This window comes from Notolabrus celidotus, chromosome 23 (genome assembly GCF_009762535.1).
Source record: "Notolabrus celidotus isolate fNotCel1 chromosome 23, fNotCel1.pri, whole genome shotgun sequence".
NCBI lineage: Eukaryota > Metazoa > Chordata > Actinopteri > Labriformes > Labridae > Notolabrus > Notolabrus celidotus.
In genome coordinates, this window is record NC_048294.1 from 2,262,058 (window position 1) to 2,288,006 (window position 25,949).

The 25,949-nt window shown below is 41.0% G+C and overlaps 3 protein-coding genes across 3 annotated transcripts in view; all 3 read left to right on the forward strand.

Moving 5' to 3' along the window:
- LOC117807219 overlaps nt 1-9,926 on the forward strand; it is a 49,132-nt gene extending 39,206 nt beyond the window's left edge. The window contains exons 45-53 of the mRNA XM_034676384.1: nt 1,083-1,106; nt 1,543-1,726; nt 1,935-4,928; nt 5,015-5,123; nt 6,612-6,722; nt 6,829-7,110; nt 7,249-7,359; nt 7,444-7,559; nt 7,658-9,926. Coding sequence (XP_034532275.1) covers nt 1,083-1,106; nt 1,543-1,726; nt 1,935-4,928; nt 5,015-5,123; nt 6,612-6,722; nt 6,829-7,110; nt 7,249-7,359; nt 7,444-7,559; nt 7,658-7,744 — 4,018 coding nt within the window. The 3' untranslated portion in view covers nt 7,745-9,926. The remainder of the gene's footprint in view (nt 1-1,082; nt 1,107-1,542; nt 1,727-1,934; nt 4,929-5,014; nt 5,124-6,611; nt 6,723-6,828; nt 7,111-7,248; nt 7,360-7,443; nt 7,560-7,657) is intronic.
- Nucleotides 9,927-12,686: 2,760 nt separating this feature from the next.
- LOC117807451 (type-2 ice-structuring protein-like) lies at nt 12,687-19,771 on the forward strand. The gene is made up of 7 exons (XM_034676762.1): nt 12,687-12,715; nt 14,387-14,499; nt 14,596-14,631; nt 16,831-16,940; nt 17,015-17,149; nt 17,229-17,337; nt 19,422-19,771. Exons 1-7 carry the CDS (start codon nt 12,702-12,704, stop codon nt 19,487-19,489), a joined length of 585 nt encoding a protein of 194 aa, XP_034532653.1. The 5' UTR covers nt 12,687-12,701; the 3' UTR covers nt 19,490-19,771.
- Nucleotides 19,772-22,822: 3,051 nt separating this feature from the next.
- LOC117807031 (ladderlectin-like) lies at nt 22,823-25,330 on the forward strand. Its single transcript, XM_034676072.1, has 9 exons — nt 22,823-23,212; nt 23,299-23,437; nt 23,537-23,590; nt 23,729-23,782; nt 23,907-23,960; nt 24,107-24,216; nt 24,562-24,696; nt 24,797-24,908; nt 25,093-25,330. The coding sequence occupies exons 2-9, from the start codon at nt 23,377-23,379 to the stop codon at nt 25,158-25,160; spliced, it is 648 nt and encodes a 215-aa protein (XP_034531963.1). The 5' UTR covers nt 22,823-23,212; nt 23,299-23,376; the 3' UTR covers nt 25,161-25,330.
- The last annotated feature ends 619 nt before the right edge of the window (nt 25,331-25,949 follow it).

Sequence of the window (25,949 nt, forward strand, 5' to 3'; positions counted from 1 at the left end):
GTGAGGTAGGAGTGAAACCAGTGCAGGGGGGTGTCAGTGATGCCTATGGAGGAGAGTCTATTGAGGAGTATGGGGTGAGAAATGGTGTCGAAGGCAGCACTCAGATCGATGAGGATGAGGATGGCGATGAGACCGGAATCAGCTGCCACGAGGAGGTCGTTAGTGATCTTGAGGAGGGCTGTTTCTGTGCTGTGATGGGATGCCAATGGAGGTTCTGGAGGACTGGTGGTGATGTGGTCTCTGGAGCGGGTGTGAGTGAGAAGGTGTGCAGCTGAGTTTTGTATGTATTGTAATTTGTTGAGGAGGGTGTTGGGTGAACCGTAGAGGATGCTATTGCAATAATCGAGTCTTGAGGTGATGAAGGCGTGGATGAGAGTTTCAGGGAGGGGCGGAGACGGGAGACGTTCAAAGTTGAGTGACTGATCGAAAATGATACCAAGGTTACGAATGTGGGTGGATGCTGGAGCAGTGGATTTGTCAATGGTGAGTGAGAAGTCCAGGCAGGTGGAAGTGAGGGATTTTGGGCCTATGATAAGAATTTCTGATTTTGAGGAAGTTTGTTTGCATCCAGGAGTTTATTTCAGTGAGGCAGTTTGTGAGGGTGGAGTGGGAAGCAGCCGTGATGGATGTGGAACAGAACAGTGGAAATGGATGCAATGGCGGCGTATGATGTGACCAAAGGGGGAGCATGTATAATGATGAAGAGGAGGGGACCGTTTGTAAAAGTTCTTTAAGTTCCCTTTAAAGGAAAATACATTTTATTTGTACCTTTTTTTTCTTCTTCCCTTACCGTTACACCCCTACTAACTAACTGTTTTTGGTTGTTTTATTTATCTTAGACTTCTATCTTTACCTTTTTTTATTGTCTGAAGTATTTATGTTTTAAATTTGAATCACTTATTTTGTTTTTTTTAGACATTTTATTGCAACTCTTGTGCTTGAGTCTCTACTTCTAAAACCATTTCTGTTTCATTTTTTCATCATTATATATTTTTGATTCGTATGAAAGGTGTTCTCTAAATAAAGCTTGATTGATTAATTACTTGATTACACCTTAACTAATCAATTTTTTCTCTCTCCAGGAGTAAAGTTCAAAACTTTGAGACGTGAGTACATGTTTCATTGAGTCTCTTGTGGCTTTATTTACCTGCCGAAGACTGACAATGATGTTTGTAGGCAGGCTAACGAAGTCTTAGGTCACATTGTACACACTTAGATTTCTGCATATGCTCAGAAGCTTAGGATGACTCAGCAAAAATATTAAAAGGCTGTAAGAGGTTTTTAAAAAATGTCAAAATGCCTGTTTTTAGGTTATATTTTATTTTTGTTTATACTATTTTATTTGTATCGTGGTTTTATATATTTTTTTTGTATTTAATTTATGCAGATATGTTTATTTTTTCTTTTATTTGTTTATTAAATATTTTTTCTATATTCATTCTACTTGGTAAGTAATGTAGAAATTGTGTTTCAAGCTGTGAAAAATCAAAACAAACATTAAGAAATAAATAAACAAACTTTCCAATGTGTTCCTAATTCCAGCTTGGAGAGCCTCAGACAGCGCCTACAAGCCTCTGATGACGTCACGATAAACTTTGAACCCGCCACCATCAGTGAAATCAACGATCCCTCTGACATCGACAAGACCGAGCTGCAGTCCATCAGGGTGACGGTGGGCTCACAGAGACTCGTTCGAAAGGGCAGGTCTCTGAGCCGGGAGAGGACGGTGAGGCCCTGGATGTTAAATCAGACGCTTTTAGACACTAAGTAGTTTCAGCTGATATCAGGGAAGCTCAAATACATGAGCTATATCATGTTCTTTCTAAAAAAAACAACAAATTAAACAAGAAGAAAGTTGCTAATAAGGGTCTTTTAACCATCATAGTATCCTAATAAATAATCTGACACATGTTGATGCTTCTTTCTTTGTCCAGGGTCAGGATGATTTCACAGAAGACAACATCTGCTCTGACGCCTACCTCTTCGACGAGCTACAGTTCAACGAGGAGGACTTTGTCACCGTCGACGAAGTTTACGATGACGCCGAGCCTCATCACTCCTCCTCATCCACGCGCTCCTCAAGACAGAGAACAGAGAGACAGAGCTCAGGTGGTCGAAGGACCTCCACAAGGTCCTCCAAAGACCACAGAAGCTCAGCCTCATCATCCTCGACGGCTAGATCGACTAAAGGTTCCAGATCTTCCAGCTCGAGCACCGATTTAAAAAACTCATCTAAACCCACCAAATCCAGTACCAAACCTTCATCCTCTACAAGTAAGGCCTCCTCCTCCTCTTCTCTTCTAGAGTCGACTGAAACTCCTTCCTCCTCTGGTCCAGGTACGCATGAAAGGGAAAGTGTAAAACCCACAGCAGGTGTTCAGGCTTCAGTCGAGACTCAACCAGAGCAGCTTGAAGAGGAATCAGAAGACGGCGCAGTAGCAGGGTCTGACCACAGAGTGTCAGCAGAGGGCTCTGCTACAGAAACTGTTGAGTCAGAGGCAAAAATGGAAGCAAGAAAAGAGATGCATCCTCCTCAGCAGGGACAAGGATTAGATTTGACCCAAACTCAGGACCCAGAGGTTGATTTAAATGGTAGCACAAAGAAAAACCAGAAGAAAGGCAAAGAAGATGAGAAGAATACAGCCGGTCAAATCCTCAATTCATCCGATGATCAATCAAACAAGCGGATGGAACATGAAGGCCAAGAAGGAAGCTCTGGACCCCTGCCTGCTGGATCTGAGGGAGGCCAGATCTTTGATAGTGTCGAAGATAACCCTGAGGAGTTTGTTGAAATGGACGTTGAAGGTCCTTCACAAGAAGACAGTTTGGCTTTAAAGCAGCTATCGGAAGAAGATGCTGTTCCAAAAACTGATGAGCCTACAGGCAAGGATGGATCAGGTGCAGGACAAGAGACCAGCAATGAGGATCAGTGTGAGGAACAAGCTCCAAGGGGGAAGAGGACTACAAGGCAAAAAGGAAGGGAAGTCAAAGGCAGCAAAGCCTCCAAAGAGGAAGGAACTCACGAGGGGCAAACTCCCGATGAAGGTGGCAATGAAGAGGACTTGAGAGATCCTGACACCGACCAAGCCTTTGAAATACTGGATTCCATCGACGATCAGACTGAAACAGAAGAAGACCGCCGTGTAAAACCTGAACCTTCCAGTGCACCGACATCCGAAGACAAGAGACCAGCGGAGGAAGAGGACGACACATATCAGGTCATCGATTCTGTGGAGGATCAGACTTCAGAGTCAGATGCAGGAAGAAGGCAATCGAGATCCAGGAGAGGGAACGCCATCGCCAGGAAAGATGATAGGCCTTCAAGGAGGAGCAATCTTATGAGCGAGACACCTAAAAGTGCTGAGAAGGAGAGATCCCCCAAGAAACAAGACCAGACTCGTAAGACGCGTGCAAAGATGGGCGCCACCGCAGCAAAACAGGCCGGTGAGGAGATGCTGTTTGAAGTAGTAGATTCTGTTGAAGGGGAACCAGTTGTGGACGCCGCAGTCAAGGAAAGCTTTGGTAGAAGAAGAAGCACCAGAGGAAAGAAGGAATCAGAGAAACCCGAGGAGGTTACGTACGAGATCTTAGACTCTGTGGAGACGGCGAACGATGAACCAACCGTCACAACAAGATCAAGAAGAGGAAGAACATCTGAAGGAGCTCCAGTTGGGAAATCAAAAAAAGAAGAAGACACGCCGACAAGGAGGAGGCAGACTCCCGCCAGAGAGTCACGAAGCAGGGAGAAGACGCCAAAGAAGGAGGAGAAAGAGAGCTCGCCAACGAAGAAGAGCGCCGCTGCTGTTGGAGAGGCAACTGAGGAGGTTGCTACCTATCAGATCCTGGACTCCGTGGAGGACGGCGTCGAGGATGATCCGCCAGCTACGAGAGGAAAAGGCAAAAGGGGAAGGCAGAAGAAACAGCTTAAAACCGCTAAAAAAGACAACGCGGCATCAAGTAAGGATGACAAAGACGCGTCTGAAAAAGTGGCGGAAGAAGACGAAGCGACGTATCAGATTCTGGATTCTGTGGAGGATGTGGACGACCAGCCCCTCGTAGAGCAACCGGGGAGCGAAAGCAAAGAGGACGAGCAAGAACAGAAGAGCGCTCCTCTTGTGGCGTCAAGCAAAAGTGAGGAGGCGGAGGAGGAACCGTTGTTTCAGGTCGTAGATTCTCTGGAAGACGATCAAGAAGTTCAAGAAGAGCAGACGACCGCGGCGGCGGCGTCTGATAGAGAACGACGAGAAGAAACAGAAGATGAAAGTCTCCCTCAGAAGGTCGACGCTTCAGAGGTGTCAGTCAGTGATGAGTTATCCCTCACAGAAGAGTCGGGTACAGGTAAGAAGGTAGAGGACTCATCACCAATCAAATCCCAGAGTGTTGCTGTCACGCCTGAAAGAGAGAGCAAGGAGAAAGAACAGACAGAAAGCTCTCTGGTGAATCTAGACAAAGTTAGTGACGAGGAGGAGGATTACCCGGACGACACAGCGGAGGAGGAAGAACTGAGGAAGCGCCAAGCTGCCGCGAAAGAGAAGTTATTACCGAGGGGGCAGCGAGCGAGGAGGACTGCGGCGAGGGAGGAGAGGGAGCAAAGGAGCCGAAGAGGAGGCGATGGAGGAGGGGGGGGGAGTCAAAGGGGGAGTAAAAGAGGAAGGGTGGAGGTGGATTCCCGGGAGCTGGTGACTCTGGACGAGGTGGGGGCAGATGAGGTCGAAGATGAAAAGGTGCCTGAGGAGGGAACGGAAGGAGAGGCGCAAGCACTCGTCACTCTGGATGAGTTCGTAGAAGAAGAGGCGGAGGAGGGAAAGGTGGGGGTGACGAAAGGAGAGGAGGCGCAGGCACTAGTTACTTTGGATGAGTTCATAGAAGAAGAGAGAAAGGCAGAGCAAAGCCAAGAGGATGAATCCGTGGATGACCTGAACCCTGAGGTAAAGATCCAGATTCAAACACATGTGAGTGTCATTGCAGTGAAGTTATACTTGGGTTTCTGAACACCTCTCGTGTCTTTTCTCAGACTTTGGTAACTCTAGATGAAGCCGACTTTGACGAAGACGACAAGCCGGATGTGGAGCGAACCAAGAAAACTCAAACATCGGCAAAACGCAAGCATGATGACGACACAGGTAACTGTTGTTCAGACAGGCTTACTTAGGTGATTGCAGCAAGCGGCAACCTCCAGTCTTAAAATATGAAGCCCATGCAGAAGTGCTAAAAACTGCAGTTCATCGAGCGTCCACTAGAGGCTGGCTGCAGAAACACAGGAAACCACATACACACCCATTATAAGAAGACGATCTTTACAGCAGAAATAAACATGTTTACAGCCTGGTACAAAAAGTGATTTTAGTCTGAGTAGCTAATTTCTCTATCGGCACACACTGTACGGGGTGAATTTTTTATAACTCAAAGATATTAAACTTACGAGTTTTGCCCAAATAAGGGCGTGCCTGACTTGATTGACAGGCGGGAACACTGTAGCTGTTAGCCCGCCTCCTTACCTCACACTCTCTCAGACAAAGTTACGTTGTGATCAGCATTTCCAATATGGCCCCCGCTGATGATCAGCTTACTGCGGCCATTTTTTTATGCAGTTTATGGCTGGCACCTAGTTTATGGGCATTTCAAGCCAAAATGCAATTCGATAATCATTGGCATCTATTCAACGATTATTCGAATAGTCGTTGCTAGGGGTTGCTAAGGGGTGGAACATTTCAGGTAAATTTCCATGGGAAGTTAAGCTGGGGAATTTTGGAAATATTCCAAAAGTGGAAACTTTCCATGGGAATTATGGGAATTGAGAGCAATTGAATTGAAAGGTATCATATCCAAGCATAAATTTTTGTTTTGTTCTAAGCAGACATCCATCCAAAATAATTCAATTAAAACAGATTTATTTGAAAGTAGAACTTTATCAAGTGTTAAACATTTTATCAATCAATCAATTCTTTCATTGAAGAACAAAAACATGAATGTTGAGTTAAATATTACTCATCCCCCCCGACCCAACCCATTCAAAAATTAACAAAAATGCAATCCCAACAAAGTCAAAATGTTAAATGAAAAGAGCCCCTCTTCCTCCAAAAAAAAAGTCCCATTCAACATGCAAATAAAAAAGCATCTTCCCTCAAGCTTCTGAAGCCTGGCCTCTGCAGGATTCTAGAGATCCTCTGTGGATGTGATGGAGGAATGCACAGTGCCTGTAGGGGGCGTGGTCTCAATAGCCCTGCAGTAAGCAGTGTGCTATGTGCATGTGATTGAGGAATAGCATAGATATTCAACTGTACTGTACTGTATGAAATCTGGTTGTTTTAGTCAGGATTATGCTAAAATATATTTTCCCAACTATACTGAAGTTCACTATTAAGAGCCAACCTTCAATTTAGTAAATTCCTGCTTTATTCCTGCTTTATTCCTGCTTTATTCCTGCTTTATTCCTGCTTTATTCCCATACATTCCTGTTAAATCCCATGGAAGGTTTCCAACTTTGAAAATTCCCAGAATTTTACAACCCTAGTCATCGTAGTTGGTGTTTTTTCCGCCTCAGTCTGCTGAATTTGTGTTGTTTTTGCAACTGACCTAATTATAATCTTCATCATTTCCCCCCGTTTTAGAGGAAAGCATGAACTTTGTGATCGTGGATGAGGTAAAAGATGAGGACAACAGGGAAGCTGCAACACCCAGGACAAGAGACCGAGCCAAGAAGAGAACCAGGCAGACCCCTGGTAACACGCAAACACACGCAAAATCGTATCTCCAGACCTTTTAAAGAGAAACTCTCTGTTTTCTTTTCATTTGTTCACTCAGCTCTTCAATTTTCTCTCACAACAGTAAGAAAATCTACCAGGGGGAAACCGGAGAGAACGATGGATGAACGAGAAGAAGAAAAGAAACCAACTGATGGACTTCCTTCCACTGCACACGATGCCTCTTCCTCCTCCTCCTCGTCATTGGACAAAGATCCATCAAAACTTTCAAATGATGTCCAAGAGGAGGTACGGGACACAGCAGCAAGCCAAGACAGCTGCGACCCCAACACTGCTGTGACGGAGCTGCAGCCTCCGGAGGAAGGAGAGGAGGAAAGAGAAGGAAGGAGCAGGATGGAGGTGAAAGGTACGGAGAGCTGAGGCCAGAGAAGCACAGCCAAGTTAGGGACCAGGAAGAGAGTTATATTCTCTGTAAAGTGGATGAAAGTGTTTTCTATCTACCAAGTATAATCTATTCCTGAGTCCTAACTCTCTCTCTCTTTAGTTGTGAGTAAACAAAGGAGGGAGCTGGACGCATCTGAAGCAAAGCGATCTCGTTCTCAGTCTCCTTCTGTCCCTGACGACTTGCCCGAATTCAAACCGAACAACCCCCTCGGTGAGTCACAGGCACCTGAATTTAACTCACAACACCAGATGAAAAATGTTCCCACTGTTGAACTTTCACCGTCTCCTCTTTCAGGTAAAGATTTCGTCGTCCCGGGTTTTTTCTGCAATATCTGCTCTGTCTTCTATCGGAGCGAGAGCATCGCCAAGGAGGTCCACTGCAGCAGCCAGGCACACTACGACAAACTGAAGGTACACGCTAACACACGCTAAAACACACACTGGACCGAAGCATAGCACATATTACACAGGGCCTAACGAAGCTTGTGTTCTCCTTTATCTTTTTTCAGAAACATTATCAGAAGCTTCGAGAGGAATCAATAAGCTCAACGCAAAGACTGACCCCAACAACTTCAACCGAATCGGTAAAAATGTGAGAGAGCTGGACGAGCTTTAAGTTCACCCTCTCACAGTTACGGTGCCTTGTTCTGCTCTACAGTTTTTTTTTTTGCATCAATCATCAAACATCAATAAAAAATGAACCTTTTTGAAAGTTGCTACAAGACGTCTTCAAATCATCGATTGATTAATAACTTCAGCAATTTTGGTACAGTCAAGGTAAGAATGTAAGTGCACATCCAGTTTCTATTTTCATTCAATGATCTGTTTTTACATCATTTTCCAACAACCCCCCTTGTGTCCTTTTCTTCTGCTGTTCCTCAATTTGTCCAACTCAGAAACACAGAATCACATGTCAAACTGAGTTCAGACTTTGTAGTTCAGAGTATCTTTTGACTCCCACAGTGCCCATTCTTGAGAGGGGGTACCTTCATAGTCCCAGGTCTTCTTTGCAGTGTGGTCAAATATGTCTTAAAGGGATATTTCAGTGTTTTTGAAGTGGGGTTGTAGGTGTCACTAGTCCCTGTAGCAGCCACAATGGATGCCGCTCAGCTCCGCCCCTTTAATGTGAAACAACACGTAGGCTAGGCTACATATCTCTGCAGACGGGGGCCGGTTCTGCCACGCAATTGAGCTAATTTTGAGAGACTCTGACCCATGTACTCATCTCTGTTTAGTTGTATGCACTACTGGGGATTTATTCAGGACTTACCTTTGCCATCAGAAAGCCTGTTTTTGTTTTGGCGCTATTTTCGAGTGCAACACAGACATGCTGGGTCTGTGGACTGGTGGCAAAGAGCATACACCTAAACCGAGATGAATGCTTGGTTGGAGTCTTTCAAAATCTGCAAAATTACGTGGCAGAACTGGCCCCGTCTGCAGAAAACTGTAGCCTAGCTTGTGTGCAGTTTCAAATGGGCAACACCTAGGTCGATTGGATGAACTGTTTTCAAGCTATGACAATGCACAAGGGTGGAATAGTGCCACCTGTTGGTCAAACTGCACCAAATTTCCCACAGATACTCAGTTATCCTATTTTCACATGCCCACCAAATTTGGTTGGAATACAGGAGACGAGCTGAGCGGCATCTGTTGTGGCAGGTACAACTACTAGTGACATAAAACTCATACTACCCCACTTAAAAAAAACTGAAACATCCCTTTAATATAGATTTGATTGAGTCTTAATGGCAGAAAAAACGACCCATGTGTAACTGAATACAGCTTGAATTAACAAATGGGCAACACCTAGGTCAATTGGATGAACCGCTTTCAAGCTATGACAATGCACAATGGTGGAACAGCGCCACCTGTTGGTCAAACTGCACCAAATTTTACACAGTCACTCAGATATCCTGTCTACACATGTCCACCAAATTTGGTTGGAATCGCTTTGCAACAAGCATTTGTACGAGTTTCGTGAACTTGCGATAAAAAGCTGTTATAAACACCAAAATAAAATGTTGTGGAGGAACTTTGTCAACTTGGCCTGAAGGTGATCTGAACCAGATTTAGTGATGAGTTCTCAAAGTTTGGAGTAGTAAAAGTTTCTTGAGTTGCAGAAAATTGAAGATTCTGCCAGACTCAAAGAAATGAGTAACAAGTTTTGCTTGGCTCAAAAGCACAAGACCAAAACACAAGGTTTGATTCATATTTCTCACTTTGGTTTTTAACAACACATTCAAAAGTGTGATATTAGAACAAACAATACTCAAAGTATCAGATCTATGCTTGTCATGAAAAGGAGGCAAGGGGGATATCTCACTCTAATGTAACATGAAATACCTTTTAATGGATGATCTGTATCTCAGAAGACTTTATGTGTTGAAGCTTTATAAATGAAACCCTGAATGTAATCTTGTATATATGTGAAATGTTCAGGTTCCTTAACCATTTGTTGTTGTTTCTAGTTTTGAAATGACTTATTTTCTTTCTTTGTTTAACTTCTGAACATTAATGAAGCGTTCCTTAGTTTCTGCAGTTTATGTAACAAAGTCATACAATTTTAGAGAAGACCATATGATGTAATTACACACTATGTGAGGTATTGACTCATATTTGAAGGACATAAAATATCATATACAGACACTTTGTGTTCAAAGTTCTTAGTTTTCATAAGTTACCTTGGTGCCGTTTCTTTAGTCACATGTGGTACGTGTAATTTCTGTACAGCTTGCTTTGTTGTATTTCTATAAAATAAATATAAACCTGGAAATCAAACTGATGTCTGGTTATTGTTTTTCTACAGTGGCAGAAACACATTTCTTTTTTTTTTAAAGGTGACATATCATGCAAAATGGACTTTTTAATGGTTCTCTACCTGAAATATGTGTCCCTGTCTACAAACCCCCCGAGAATGAAAAAAATCCATTCTGCCCCTGTTCTGATTTCTCCACCTTTCTGTAAATGTGTGTGAAACAAGCCGTTTCAGACTTCAGTGTTTTTGTTACGTAACAACAATATCCGGTCTGTCACAGAGTCAGAGCTCGGAGCTTGTTCAGCCCATAGACTGTATAAAATAATACTGAATCCCCTCCTCCGTTTTTCATTACCTGCACAAATGTGTGCTAACAAGGAGCTTAGGAGGGAGGCATGCTAGTTGTAGGCTGTCTTAATAAACACAAAGGTCTGTTTTACTGCAGATTTGAAGATCTACTGGATGATTTTTATTTGTCATGGATAAGTGCTAGCGCTAGTTAGCATAGCCACATAGCTATATGTTCATAGCTATAGCTGTGTACCAAGACACACGTCGACATACTGACAAATAAAACAACAAGAAACACTAAATCTGTGACCAATCCTTCAGAAAAGGTCCTGCTGATTTTCTGGCAGAGGTCGGTTTTACTCCCCACGTCTGCAGATTTGAAGATCTAGTGGATGATTTTTATTTATCATGGATAAGTGCTAGCGCTAGTTAGCATAGCCACATAGCTACATGTTCGTAGCTGTGTACCAAGACACACGTCTACATACTGATAAATAAAACAACAAGAAACACTAAATCTGTGACCAATCGTTCAGAAAGGTCCTGCTACAGGCTCCTCTCCGTCAGGATCAGATTCAGAGGGTTGAAGTAACGTGATCTCTGAGCAGCCGTGTATATTCAGCCAACATGTAAACATTAGATCAACGTGCTGGAGAGCCGAGGCACATCCACTTCCTGAGGGGGCGTGGTCAGAGAGAAAACAGAGTGTTCTGATGAGGAATGAAGAAGAGGACTTTTCAGGCAGACCAAAATCTGATTTCAAAGTGTTTTTTTGAGCAATAAACTTTAAAGACATGTTTTGGGGACCTCTTAGACCAATATATGTTGATGAAAAAAGCGTGATATGTCCCCTTTAAGTTATATTTCTTGGCCTTTTTTGCCTTTATTTTAAATGCCTGTCTCCTTTACAAAATCACACATGGCATGGCTCCCCCACCACTTAGCGATTTTGTTAGCATCCGAACTAATCCACATAACACTACGAGAGGAGTCACAAGAGGGGACTGTGTTATTCCACTTAGAAAAAGTGCTTTTAGTCAATCAGCCTTCTCCATCAGAGCATCACGAGAATGGAACAACATACCAACCTCTATCAGAGAGCTCAACACATACCGGTCATTTAGTTTTCATTTGAAGCAGCAGCTCATAAGCAACCAACTCTGTCAGCACTAAACACACCTCCCCCTGCTGCTGCCATCTTGTGTCGGCCATCTTGCTTGTGTTGTCTATTCGTTGTGCTCACCTGTCGCTCAGTCTATACGTTGCCTCATTTGATGTGCATGCAGCTAGTTCAATGATTGGTAGTCACTGCCAGATGCAAATATATACAGCAATGTTAAATGTTGTCCTGTTGTCTCTGCATGTGTCTTCCTTAACATTTCCTTATTACTGCTTCCTGATTGTCTTGCTCCATGTATTTTATATCCATGGACACTTTCTCAAAAACGGTCATATCATGTCCTCATGTAGCTTTTAGTCATTTATTTTGATCTTATTTTACTCTATTGTATCTTTGTTTAATCATGATTTTTTTAGGGAGCCTTTTTAACATCTGGCAAGGGACTACAGATGTAAACTAGCCTTTTGGCTAACTCTGGCATATTTACAGAAGTGTTAATTAATATGCATGGTCCTTTTAAATAATAAATTAAATAAATAATATAGGACAGCTGAAGAGAGACAGGAAATGTGGGGAGTAGAGAGTGAGGGAAGACATGCAGGAAATGGTCGACCGGCAGGGAATCGAACCGACGACCCCTGCGAAGAGGACTGTAGCTTCTGTATGTGGGGCGCGAAGACCGCTAGGCCACCAGCGCCCCAGGAACACATTTCAAGTCTTGACAGAAATATTCTTGTGTTGCAGTTATTTTGAAGTTATTGTATTTTTTTTTCTCCAGAAAACACATTAAAAAAATGTCCTGTTGAGTCATAAAATGTGGAAAATGTCAGGGTGATAAACTGCAGTGTAACTGATTGTTGCGAATATTTTTACTCAACTCATTTTCATTTATATAACAACTTTCATATATTCAAGCATGCAGCCCAAAGTGCTTCACAAAAATAAAACAAAGAGACAGGAAACAACAGCAAGAGGTATTACTACATTTGCTATGGGAATGTGTCTAGCTGTTAAGTCCTTGTGGTCAGAAGTGCATGCTGTCTCCGTCATGTGACAGCAATCAACCCGCAACTATGAATCAAAAAGAGAAGCTCTTCTCTTGCTTCTTGCACAATTTTCACAGCCTCATTAAGTGTGAAAAGGAAGTTTTCAATTCTTTGCATTGCGACTGACCAACAACAGCACAGAGAGATAACATCTTATAACCACTGAATAAACCGTGTGAATGTTTGCAACTCTGTACTTCTCTATGTGATGTGCTAATATCACAGAAGTACCAACATGAAGCTCCATGTCGGGGTCTTGGGTCACCCTGAATGGATTATATTCCCCATAACTACCTGCTAACCAAACATTATCCCGCTTATTACCCGGGTACTAACTTCAGATGCAAACACATCGGTAAAAACATTGATTAAATATCAAATATCATGAAGCCTAAAGGGGCGACCGGAGGAACTTTACCCAGGAACTATGTGCGTTTTGACCGAATGACCCAGGGTCTAAATTTAGTTCAGGGGTAGTTAATCTCCCCCCTAAAAAGCCCCTGCTTCGGGGGTTGTACTCAAAAGAAGAAGCTGTGATTCTCTTGATTCAGCAGCTTGTAACAGTAGTCTTCTCTCAGCCCACCGTGAATGCGTCTCTCCTCCCGGTGTTCCGGTTTTAAAAGTGACCCTGTAAACTGGAGACCTTCAGCTGAACGTGTCAGTGTTTGTGGAGTTTACACAGCTGTTGAAACACAGAGGGAGTTCCTGGGAATGCAAACTAGTTTAGTTTTTATTAAGATTTCAAAATATCCTCATCAGATATTTAATGATCGTCTAAAGACATTTATGAGGGATGCATCCGGCTGAGAGTCTCCAGTTAACAGGGTCGCTGTTTAAACCAGAACACCGGCCGATCTCTGCCACGGCTTTTTGAGTTCAAAAGGATTTTAAAGCCATGTTGAAACGTCTTTGCTACTCGCGCTTATCTCCTCTCACGTGTTGATTCAGTGAATCCATCTGTGATGAAATATAGCACCATCTAAAACAGCGCCAGCTGAGTCTCTTCATGCTAACAGGCTAACTGCTGTGTTGCTCATAATGATACCTGCCTGTCCGTCTGCTTCTATGGTGTCATCTGTGATGAATGGCATTCCTCTTTGTTTTACTGCCCTCTACTGGTCTGGTGGTCTACTGCATTTATTTATTATTCCCTCCATACGTCAGTGGCCTGAATTGCTCAATGTACCCGGGACTTCAGTCCGCGGTCGAAACGCAGACAACAATGGGGGCACAGGAGCCTTTTAGTTCAGGGGAAAGTAGTTCTTGGGGCTTAAAGACCCAGGAACTCTTGGTCGAAATGCACCTTAAAACTACAAAGCTTATAGTAAGTGCTGACTCAGGCTTGGACCAGCTCTTAGTTAGACTGTTATAGGCTTAGACTGACACACTGGGATCCTGTCTTTCCCTCTCTCTCCTCTCTCTGCCTGTCTCTTACTTAAACTCTTCCTGTCCCATTAAAGTTACTAACCATAGACCTTTCTGGAGTCCCTGAGCTCCCTTGTCTCGTAGGTTCCTCTGGATCTCTGCTGCTGTGGACGTGCCAGACTCCAGCTGCTACAACTACTACTATCCGTCTCCCCACTATCATCTCTCTCTCTCTTCATCTCCCTCTATCCCTCTCTCCAACACGGTGGTTTCAACAGATGTGTGTCTAACATGAGTCTGGTCCTGCTGGAGGTTTCTGCCTGTTAAAGGAAGTTTGTCCTTGCCACTGTAACTTGCTAAATGCTGCAAAGTGCTCTGCTCATGGTGGATTAAGATGAGATCAGACTGAGTCCTGTCTGTAAGAGGGGACTGGATCTGATCCGGTCTTGTTGTCATTAACTGAAGCTTCTCTTCATGGTTTCACAGACTTGATGCAAACAAACTTTAAGGACACCCTGGACCCACCCTGTTTCTAACAATACTATGTATGGTCATGATGTAAAAGAGTGTTTGTGTGTGTCAGCAGTTCCCTATTCTGTGACTGATGACACGATAAGTTACCGTATATAACATCTGGTTTTCCTCTGGTTTAACTGAGAAGCTCCGGCTGTCACAGAGAAGAAGAGGTAAGCAGGTGTCAGAGAATCTGGGACATGAAGCTGCTGACTGTGTCTGCACTGCTGTGTGCAGTGATGGCTCTGACCGGAGCTGCTGGTGAGTATTATGAGACTGAATTATAGATTATGAATGTACAAAATTATCATTATCTTATTAGAATAACCAAGAAAATGTCTATTTTAAACCCTCCAGTTATTCCAGAAGAAGAGACTGGTCCGGATCAAGAAGGTAAGTGTTTCGTTTTTTAATTTTGTTACAATGTTATTGATTTTCTTCCTGATAAAATTAGATTTCAGAAGAGGACAAACAAGTATTTTAATACCTAGACCCAACATCAAGACCGGATCAGATCCAGTCCCATCTTACAGACAGGACTCAGTCTGATCTCATCTTAATCCACCATGAGCAGAGCACTTTGCAGCATTTAGCAAGTTACAGTGGCAAGGACAAACTTCCTTTAACAGGCAGAAACCTCCAGCAGGACCAGACTCATGTTAGACACACATCTGTTGAGACCACCGTGTTGGAGAGAGGGATAGAGGGATATGAAGAGAGAGAGAGAGAGAGAGATGATAGTGGAGAGACGGATAGTAGTAGTTGTAGCAGCAGGCTGTCTACGGCAGAGATCCAGAGGAACCTACGAGACAAGGGAGCTCAGGGACTCCAGAAAGGTCTAAGAAAAGAGAGAAGAGAGGGAGAGGAGAAGAAAGAAAAAGAGGAGAATAAATGGTGAAGGAATGAAAGAAGGAAAGGACGGGATAAGAAAAGGAGACATAAAGGATGAAGGAACATGGAAAGAACAAAGAGAGAAAGAAAGAAAGGAAGAAAGAAAGAAAAAAGAAAGAATGATGGAATGAAAGGAAAGAAAGAACAAAAGAAGAAAGAAATTAAATGAATGAAAGAGAGAAAGAAAGAAACAAAGATAGAAAGAGCAAGAAAGAAAGAAGGACACGAATGAAAGGAAAGAAAGAACAAAAGTAAAAAGGAATAAAATGAAAGATGAATAAAAGAGAGAAAGAAAGAAGAAAGGAATAAAAGAAAGAAAGAAAGAAAGGATGAATGACAGACCCAAAAAAAGGAATCTACGGCAGAGATCCAGAGGAACCTACGGGACAAGGGAGCTCAGGGACTCCAGAAAGGTCTGAGAAAAGAGAAAAGAAAGGTAGAATAAATGGTGAAGGGATGACAGAAGGAAAGGATGGGATAAGAAAAGGAGGGATAAAGGATGAAGGAACATGAAAAGAACAAAGAAAGAAAGAAAGAAGAAAGGAATGACATGAAAAATGAACAAGAGAGTAAGAAAGAAGGCAGGAATAAAAGAGAGAAAGAAACAAAGAAACAAAGAAAGAAAGAGCAAGAAAGAAAGAAGGACACGAATGAAAGGAAAGAAAGAACAAAAGTAGAAAGGAATAAAATGAAAAATGAATAAAAGAGAGAAAGAAAGAAGGACGGAATGAAAGGGAGAATGAATGAAAGTAAGAAAGATAAAGATAAAGAAGTAAAGAAAGAAAGAAAGGATGAATAACAGACCCAAAAAAGGAATCTACAGCAGAGATCCAGAGGAACCTACGAGACAAGGGAGCTCAGGGACTCCAGAAAGGACTATGGTTAGTAACTTTAATGGGACAGGAAGAGTTAAAGGAAGTGAACCAGACCTGAAAAAAACTGATTTTAAATACAAAATAATGGAATTTTAGACGTGCAATTATAAATGCGATTAATCATGATAAAAAAAATTAACATTTGACAGACATAATAATTAAGTAATTTCCCACTTTGGCCATTTTTTGTCGTTTAATTAAGAGTCTTATAATAACTCTAGCTTACAGTTACCGATTTACCCCCAAATTATCTTCTTAATCAGAAAATGAAAATATTCTACATTTTTGATTTGTTTCATTTTGACAATAATAAACAAATATACAAACAAATAAACTGAAATAATACATTAGTTTTGTGTTGTTTTGTCTCTACATGATAAAAAATACTCAAATTTAGTGTTTCAGGGGGAAAAAAAGGTGCAACCAAGACTCAAATCTGTCGCTTTTATTGTAAAGATGCATCATTTAGTGTTATTAAACTTCTGTTTCTTTGCACATAAACATAAGATGCACTAAGTTTGGTCATACAAGTTTCTTATTAAGGAGCAATTCTGCACAAAATGCCATCAACAGAACAAAAAGTGCTTTGGATTTCCAGATTTAACATCAAAAAGTACATTAAGTTAAAGTAAGTGATCGGGAAAGAGGGGATCCCAGTGTGTCAGTCCCCCCAGCAGTCTGAGCCTATAGCAGCATAACTAAGAGCTGGTCCAAGCTTGATCCAGCTCTAACTATAAGCTTTATCTTGTATTTTAATTTATCCCAGATTTTCCACACAGGAACTGTAACCAAAGACTTAATCTTTATTCTTTGACTTCATCCTCAGAGGAGACTTTTCTGGACAAGAGGTCCACATCTTGCGCCGCTCCTTGGTCTAAGTTCAACGGACGCTGTTTCCGTTATTTCCCGAAACGCTTGACTTGGTCCAGAGCTGAGGTAAGCGGGATCGCTCTTTAACTTGCACCTTGGTCAGACTTTGTGTCTCTGAATGATGCTTTCTTCCACCGCAGAGAAACTGTCACTCCATCGGTGGGAACCTCGCATCGGTTCACAACATCGAAGAGTACCACGAGATTCAGAGGCTGGTCTTGACCGCCACTTACGAGCACAAGCCAGTATGGATCGGAGGCTCTGACGCCCATCAGGTGGGATTCTCTGAACATTATACTGGAGTCAAACTTTTGAGATCATAATGTTGAATAAATGTATATTTGATTTGTCTAGGAGGGGGAGTGGCTGTGGAGTGATGGCTCACAAGTCAGCTACACGAACTGGTGTCCAGGAGAACCGAACAACCATGGTCACCAGCACTGTCTTCAGATGAACTGGGGTGGTAGGTTAACTTCTTCATCTGCAGCTCGTACTTTAAAGACTCGATGTTTTAGTGAAGGTTGTCTTGAGGTTGTATTAAATAGGTTTCATTTTTAATGTGGGGTTGTATGAGATACAGGAAGTGTCAGCTCTTTGTTGTTAGTTTTAAGGGAATCTCAATAAATTAAGATTTTAAATGATCAGACTTCAATCAATCAGTCAGACTTTATTTGTAAAGCACTTTTCATACAATGATATTGTAACACAAAGTGCTGCACATAAGATTAATAAAAGTTGTAATAAAGTAGAAAAAAAAGAAGACAACCCAGCGCACCAAAACACACCCCACAATCCATATACAAGGTTAAAAACATGATATATTAAACAGCAAATAATAATAATAATAAAACATAAATAAATTATAATAAATCATAATAAATAAATAAATACATTAATTAATTAATAATAATAATAATAAGAAGAAGAAGAATTAAAGCTGCAAGCTAGTCTGAACTGAATGCCTCTAACAATTTTGAATCTTCTATGTGTCTACTACAGAATGGGGGTTTGGACTTGATTGGAGAAAAGGCATAGGGCAGGATCTCTTAAATACGTACCCTTATTTGGGCGCCATTCTTCATATTCAAAGCTAGGTGGCGCTCTTCCTGTTGAGTTTCGGATATGGGTGTCAGAGGCTGACACCCATATCGTCCATATGCGTCCTGACGCCATGAATATACGTATTCATTTACATGCATGTAGCTTAAAATAACCTCTATGGGGAGGGGTTTTTGAAAATTATAGGGGGCGCTACTGAGCACATTTTTGGATTTTTTTTTTTGCAAGACCAAAAGAATCTAAATTTTTTCACCAGTCCTGATGAGTGTGTTGGATTTGGTGAGATTACGTGCATTTTATAGCCCCCAAAAATCCATTTCCTGTTTATGGCGAGACATGTGCATTTGATGCACCGGCTGAAATTCTGCCACGCCCACAATTTTAGTCTGAACGGAATGCCTCTTATAACTTTGAGTCGTCAATGTGTCTACTATAGAATAATAAAATAATTATTAATAATAATAATAATAATAATAATAATAATAATAATAATAATACTAGAAGAAGTTGCAGCGAACTAAGGAAATGTTGCCATGACTATGACCATGAGTAAAATAAGATGTTAAAAGTCAAGACAGGAAATTTAACTCACTAAAGTTAAATAAATTAATAAGATAATGAAACACTAAAATATTAAACCAGTAAAAGAACTAAGATACAACACAAAAAGTAAATACAGCAAAGTAAAACAGAATAAAATACTAAAATGCTGAGAGGTAATCTATAAAAATCACAAGATAAGATCTAATTAAAAACTGAATAAATAATAAAATAATCCACAATAAATTAAACATTTAAACAAATTAAAAAACTAATAAATAATTTATATGTGTCTATAATAATTCAAAATAAGACAGCTTATGTCTTTAAAATTGACTCAAATGTACAGAGGCCATAGTCCTCGTCATAGAGGTCGCAGAGGTCACAGAGGTCACAGAGGTCGCAGAGGTCTCAGAGGTCACAGAGGTCACAGAGGTCACAGATGTCATAGAGGTGGCAGAGGTCACAGAGGTCGCAGAGGTCACAGAGGTCATAGAGGTCGCAGAGGTCACAGAGGTCGCAGAGGTCTCAGAGGTCACAGAGGTCACAGAGGTCACAGATGTTAACCTCAACCATTTGCTGCATGTCCTCCCCCTCTCTCTGCTCCCCACTTTTCCTGTCTCTCTTCACCTGTCCTATCGATTAAAGGCAAAAATGCTCAAAAATATAACTTGAAAAAAATGTTTTGACTCAAATTTTAATTTTTGTGGATAAATAAAGTTAGATGGAATAAGACTCAGTTAAAAGTGCGACTAAAGAGGTAGGTGTTGAGTTTGCTTTTAAATACCTTGATACTCTGTGAAGCCCTCAGGTCTTCAGGTAGGCCGGTCCACAGACGTGGGCCGTGATGATAAAAAGCTGCCTCACTGTCATTAAATCATCATTTCCTCAAAAACCGCCTTCATGATGTGATTTCATAGAAATACTCTTCATTCTTTATGTTTCCAGATGAAAAGTGCTGGGATGACCTCTCCTGTGCTAAACGTCTCCCATTCGTCTGTGCCAAACGAACCTGATCCTCCTTTGATGGACTCTGAGAGATGATGAACGTCAAAAAGAAAAATCAGTCTCAAAGCTCTCTATCCTATCTCTTATCTTTTCTCTATCGCTGTAACGCTACTCCAGGAAGGAAGCGATAAGTAAGAACAACAGGAGCTGGGTTGTCTCTTTGGCTTTGGGCCTTCAATAAGAGCAGATTGGATGTTTTATGGATGGATTGCTTTTTGCACACCTTCATTCTTGAAAGAGAAGTGTTCTTCATTTTTCTTATGCAAAATTAAAAGCCTCAAGCATTGAAACAAGGTTGTATTTGAGTCTTTGTTGTATCTGTAGAATAGTTCACCCAAACCTCAAAGTTTTCAGAAGACCCAAAAGATGATTTGAAAAGAGAGAGATTGATTCAAACTGTTTTCCTCTTTTGTGTTGGACTTGAAATCGAGTAAAGTTTAGATTTTCTGGATATAAATCAGACTTTTAAAATATGGCTTCTAACCATAGACTGTATAATAAACGGACGTAGTATCCGTGACGTCACCCATCTGTTCCTGAAGTGCTGTTTTGAATCCAATCATTGGCGGCTGCCATATTGGAAATACTGAACTCAACCTAACTTCATCCAAGCTCGTCTGAGGTAAAGAGGCGGGCCTTTAGCCTCTTTGCTAACAGCTACAGTGTTCCAGCCTGTCAATCAAGTCAGTCATGTCCTTATTTGGGCAAAGCTTGTAAGTTTAATATCTTTAAAAATATTATGTTATAAAAAATGTCACCCCCTGTACAGTGTGTGCTGGTAGTGAAATGAGCAACTCAGCCATAAACCGTTTTTTGAACCAGGCTGTAAACATGTTTATTTCTGCTGTAAAGATCGTCTTCTTTGAATGGGTGTGTATGTGGTTTCCTGTGTTTCTGCAGCCAGCCTCTAGTGGACACTCAAGGAACTGCAGTTTATAACACTTGCGCATGGGCTTCATATTTTCAGACTAGAGGTTACCGCTTGCCTCTAACACAGCTTCTAATCTAACTGTGACAACATCATTTCATTTTGTACAAATGAAGAGTTCATTTGTAAAAACAGATAACTTTACAAAAAACACATTTTATTTATATAGATTCTTAATAAAGTTACATTTTCAAGAAATCTCTGATTAGTAAAGTCATTTTTACTTAGTCAAAGCCCCAAAACCTCAGTTGATTGATAAAACCAAAAGCCAGTAAGAGATAAAATTTGTTTTTTGAACATTTTTTTAGTTTTTCAAAAGTGAGTTAACTGTTTTTGCAAATGAACTCTTCAAATGTAGTTTTTTGCAGAGAGACTACACACACCTCCAGTTCATACAGGCTGTAAGAGAGACAGTAATCATTGGAAATAAATTAAATGCTTGAAAAACATGTTGCTATAAAGTATTTTTAGAAATGTTTAACAGTCAGAAAGATGGATTTCAGAGGCGGTTTCAACTCTCAGTTTGTCGGACTGTCAAAATATATCGTGCAATTCAGAAGAGGAAGAAGAATAATGGATCCCTTCATGAGGCTAATTCACATCACAGCAACCTGTGCCGTTAATATTACACAAGTAATCAATAATTTCGCACCATGAAGCTGAACGGATAGTGAACAGTTGTGTGGAAATGCACAAATGTTATTGTCTCTTTGACATGTGATTTGTTTATGTTTTGTTTTTGAGCTGTTAAAGTTGAATTTCCAGCTAAGGAACTGTTAATATGAATCATATAGATGGCAGCCATGACACTTGTCAACAGAAATCCAAGACAGGCATCAAGGAAGGTGAAAGAAACCCTGCTTCTCATTAGTACTGATTCAAACAAGCTAAGCTGTCTTTGGTTCTACTATCTGTTCACTTAACATTTCCCCCACTCACCTTGAATAAAGAAAGCTTTATTTCTCAGGTTTCTTATGTGGAAGTGCAACACAAATTAGATCAGTTTACAGAAGTCATTGTAGCTCTGAGGATTGTATATCATGTGAGAAATCTGAAAATGTAGCACTTAGCTTATTAGCCACATAACTTCTGCAATATTTCATCTTTGTATTTAAACTGCAAATGTCCAAATATTTTGCTCAAACTTCACCGTGCAATATTCAGCCTGCATAGTTAACATTAACACTTCAAACTACAGTGAACACTAAATGATGAGTATGTTTATTTTCAGCTAGCTTGATTTTTCTGTTTCCTCGTCTGTTATCTGCACAGAGGAAAAACACTAACCTGTCTCTGTGTGTTAATTAATAACAACAACCTTGTGTGTTAAACGTCTCTTTCAGCACGTGGCTCTTTATCTGATTCTCATGGTATCTGTTCACAAGTTTGATTTTGAATTTCCAAAGAAGGGAATATAAACCATATCGATAACAGCCATGGTAATCATCATTCAACCTTTGTTGACCTAGTTATACACAAACATGTGTGGCAGAAGCTTCACTTTGTCCTTTGTCTTAAAGTCTTAAAGAAGTCTTGTGGTATTTTGAAAGTTTTACCAATCCCATCTCTAAAGGTTTAATAATATTATTATTATTAACTCTCAACATATTTAAAAAGTAACTCTTCTGGGGTCTGATCGACTAGAAAAACCCCTCAGGTGCCCTCAGACTACCTTTTGAGTTTTGGCAATGTAACAAGGAGCTCTTTAGACCATTCCAATGGAGAGAACAGTAAAGAGGACCCCTTTGGATCCCCCTTTCTCTAGAGGGGACAATTTGTTTAGGCTCCCCAAAGAGTGCCTTTATGTGGAGAGACATAATCAAGTGGAGTAAATATAGTGAAGTACCCTTCAGAGGGCCCCTCCAGTGGAGAAAATAAGGTAGGGGGCCATTGGGTTTTTCTCTCACAGCTGAATGAATTGCCTTCTAGTTTTCACTATCTTACGGCAACTAGTTCTCACTAAGTTGGTATTAATTTGAAGAAATGTTATGGTGTGAACTCTATTGGACCCTTCCAGTAGAGGAAACATGAAACAGAACCTAACTCAGTTAATAGTGATTGTAAGCCTCAGACTTGGAGGTGCTGATCCTCATCCCTGCTGCTTCACATTGGCTGCAAATCGTCCCAGTGCGAGCTGGAGGTCACTGCTCGATGAAGCCAATAGGACCACATCATCTGCAAACAGCAGAGGTGGGATCCTAAGGTCACCAAGCTTGAAACCCTCTGCCTAGAAATTCTGTCCATAAAAGTTATGAACAGAACCGGTCACAAAGGGCAGCCTGGGCGGAGTCCAACCCCAACTGGGGACGAATTCGACTTACTGCCGGCAATGCCAACCAAAAACACAGATTACACTACGGCAACTAGTTCCCACTAAGTTGGTTTTCATATGAAGAAATGTTATGGTGTGAACTCTATTGGACCCTTCCAGTAGAGGAAACATGAAACAGAACCTAACCTTGAAATTCAGGCCACGTTGTACAAACACCTTCAGGTGGTCCTCCAAAGAAGAAAGCAGGGAGTAGGATCTTTTAAACTGCTCTTCATGCTTTTAAAAGGTTGGCTTCAAAGGACTCCTGAATGGTTACAAGGTTGATTTAAACTCATCTTTAAGCCAAACATGAATAAATAAACTCTAAAATGTTGTGCTTGTTGTTACAGATGATCCTCTTCAGGTTTGCACGTGACCCCCTGCCACTCTTTCGTGATTACTGGGTTCACGTCCTCATTGCTTGAACTTTGGAAGTAATCATCAGAGTGTAAACGTTAACTATTAATGCACTTAATCTGATAAGGTTCTAATGTAAGTGAATTTTTTTTAATTCAAAACAAAGATAGAAAGATAAGAAACAGTATATAAGAGCTGAGCTGTTCAGCATCTCCACACAGGAAGCTTCAAGAGGACACTGAGAGGAAAGAAGAGAACATAATCTATTCATCTTTTTCAATATCTGAAACAACTCAGCCATGAAGACGGCCATTATGTTTCTACTGGTCTGCGCCGTGATGGTCCTGACTAACGCTGCTGGTGAGTATGAACAGACAGATCAAAACCTAAAAGAATGACTGATGTGTTTCTAAGTGAAACAGCAGGTTAGTCATTTCATTGCTGTGTTAAATCTTACAGCTGTTCCAGAAGCAGAGCCGGCTGAAATGCCAGAGGGACCATCCATTCAAGAAGGTGAGCTGGTGTCACTTTTAAATTTGTTCACAAAGACAAGCAGACGGGACAGAGAGATTAGCAGGAAGTGGAATAATTATTGTGTTTGTAAAGTGATGACAGATGAAGCAAGTCTGAGCTCTGTGTTAAATCTTACAGCTGTTCAAGGAGCAGAAGCTGATGAAATGCCAGAGGGACCATCCATTCAAGAACGTGAGTTTGTATTTGTCCCAGCTTTGGTAGACTTGTGTTCCTCAATGCAAGGGCTCTGATTGTAAACCCAAAATGGGTATCTTATTAATGAGTTTGCTGCTAAGCTCTGTTTTGAACCTTGCAGCTTTCCCAGAAGCAGAAGCTGATGAAATGGCAGGAGGACCATCCACCAATGAAAGTGAGTCAGTCTTTAAGTAGACTTAGTTTGGATCTTTCAGTGTAAATGCTCAGATCAAATTAAAGTTTGTATGCAGATCAGGTGCATCAGTTAGGTCCTGCTTTGGTGTCTCCCATGTTCAGGACTTTTTCTAAATGTGTTCACAGGTCAAAGTCGTATCGCTCAGAGATCATCACAATGTCCAAGAGGTTGGAGTCATAACAATGGTCGCTGTTTCCGCTACATTTCAACACCACAAACTTGGGCTTGGGCTGAGGTAATCAGAATGATCTAGACTCAGTGCAGAGCACTTCTACACTAAATCCTTACTGATGTCACTGCAGCAGGTTCTTACCTCCAGCTGTCTATCACAGCATCTTGGTCAGTGATACACCTCAGTCATTAGTTCTGGATGTCTTCTCTTGGTTATTTTCCATGTGCTGAAGTCTGGTCATGTAGCATATGGAAGATATGAGTTTGTGGTCAGTGGAGATAAAATAGATCAATCAATCAATCAATCAATGGGTCCTCATGGTTAATTAGTAGATTTTCCCAAATCTTTATCTTTGAATTTCTTCAAATATAAACAACGTCACTTTCTCTGTCCTTTTCATTTCTTTAGAAAAGTTGTCAGGCTCTAGGAGGGAACCTTGCATCCGTGCACAGCCATGCTGAGTATGTGTTTATCCAGAGAATGATAGTGAGAGCCACTAATGGGTATCCAGCCTCATGGATTGGAGGCTCTGATGGACAACAGGTAATAAACTGATGACATGAAAATCTCAATTTTAAAGCTCAAAATAACAAAAATCTCAAAGTTACTCAGAAAGCTGTGCATGTGTTGATTTCTTGTCCAGGAGGGTGTGTGGCTGTGGAGTGATGGTTCACTATTCACCTACGCTAACTGGTGTCAAGGAGAGCCAAACAACCTTCGTGGTACGCAGGAATGTATCCAGATGAACTGGACTAGTAAGTCAAATGATTTGTTTATTTCTCTGCAGGTTAAAGTTCTTAACATTTACTGTAAGTCAAGTGGTTTCTTGTTTACAAGTGCAAGCTGCATTAACAACAAATCTAAAGCCTGTTGATATTTACATGAGTATATCACCTTCAGTAACTTCAGTGACACTCTTGTGTTTTTTAAAACCCTCAGGTGAAAAGTGCTGGGACGATGACTATTGTTCAATTCATCTCCCGTATGTCTGTGCCAGGAGAGCCTGATCATCCTATGTTTGTCACAGAGACATGAAGAAAAAGTCAAGAGAACAACTTCCTTTTTTTTTTTCATCAGTTGCATATTTACTCTAAAGCTGATTATCTCATGTCTTTGTTTTTTTAACTTTTAATGTAATGCTACTACAGAAATGAAGAATGATCAATGTGTAATGGAAAATTATGTTATTGTACTTTCTTATTCTGAAAAGTGAACTTGTCTTTCTTGTATCGAGAAAAAAAATAAATGTCACAAGTGAAAACAGGCTGTCTCTGATTTCTTAAGGATAACAGATCTCTAAGTTTTCTGACTACAGAAGCCTGGAGGGCATATTTGGAATAACAAAGAAAAGCACCATGAGATGTGAAGAGGATGCAGAAGTTCATTAAAACCCTTTATTATTGGAGTACAAAAAATACTTTCATTTCCTGTCTGCTTTTATTGTGAAAGGTTGAGTTTCAATCAGACTACTCAAAATGTAGAGACTGCCATCATGTGGCCATTGTGTGCAACTACACTCTTTAAAATTGAACCGAGATGACTCTTAAACAAGAAACAAAAACACACAGCAAACACTTCAAACATTAAAATGTTATATGCGGCCAGTTATGTTTGACCTACTCTCTCTGACTTTAGTAACTTAACGTACATAGTAAATATTATTGGGTCTGAATATTTATTTAAATTAGGAGGGATTATTATAAATAACCAGCCCCCCTTTGCTGCTCTGAAGTCCATAACTTGCAGAGTCTTACTGTCCGGCCGGACACAGAATCACAACTGGCAATGTAACAAGG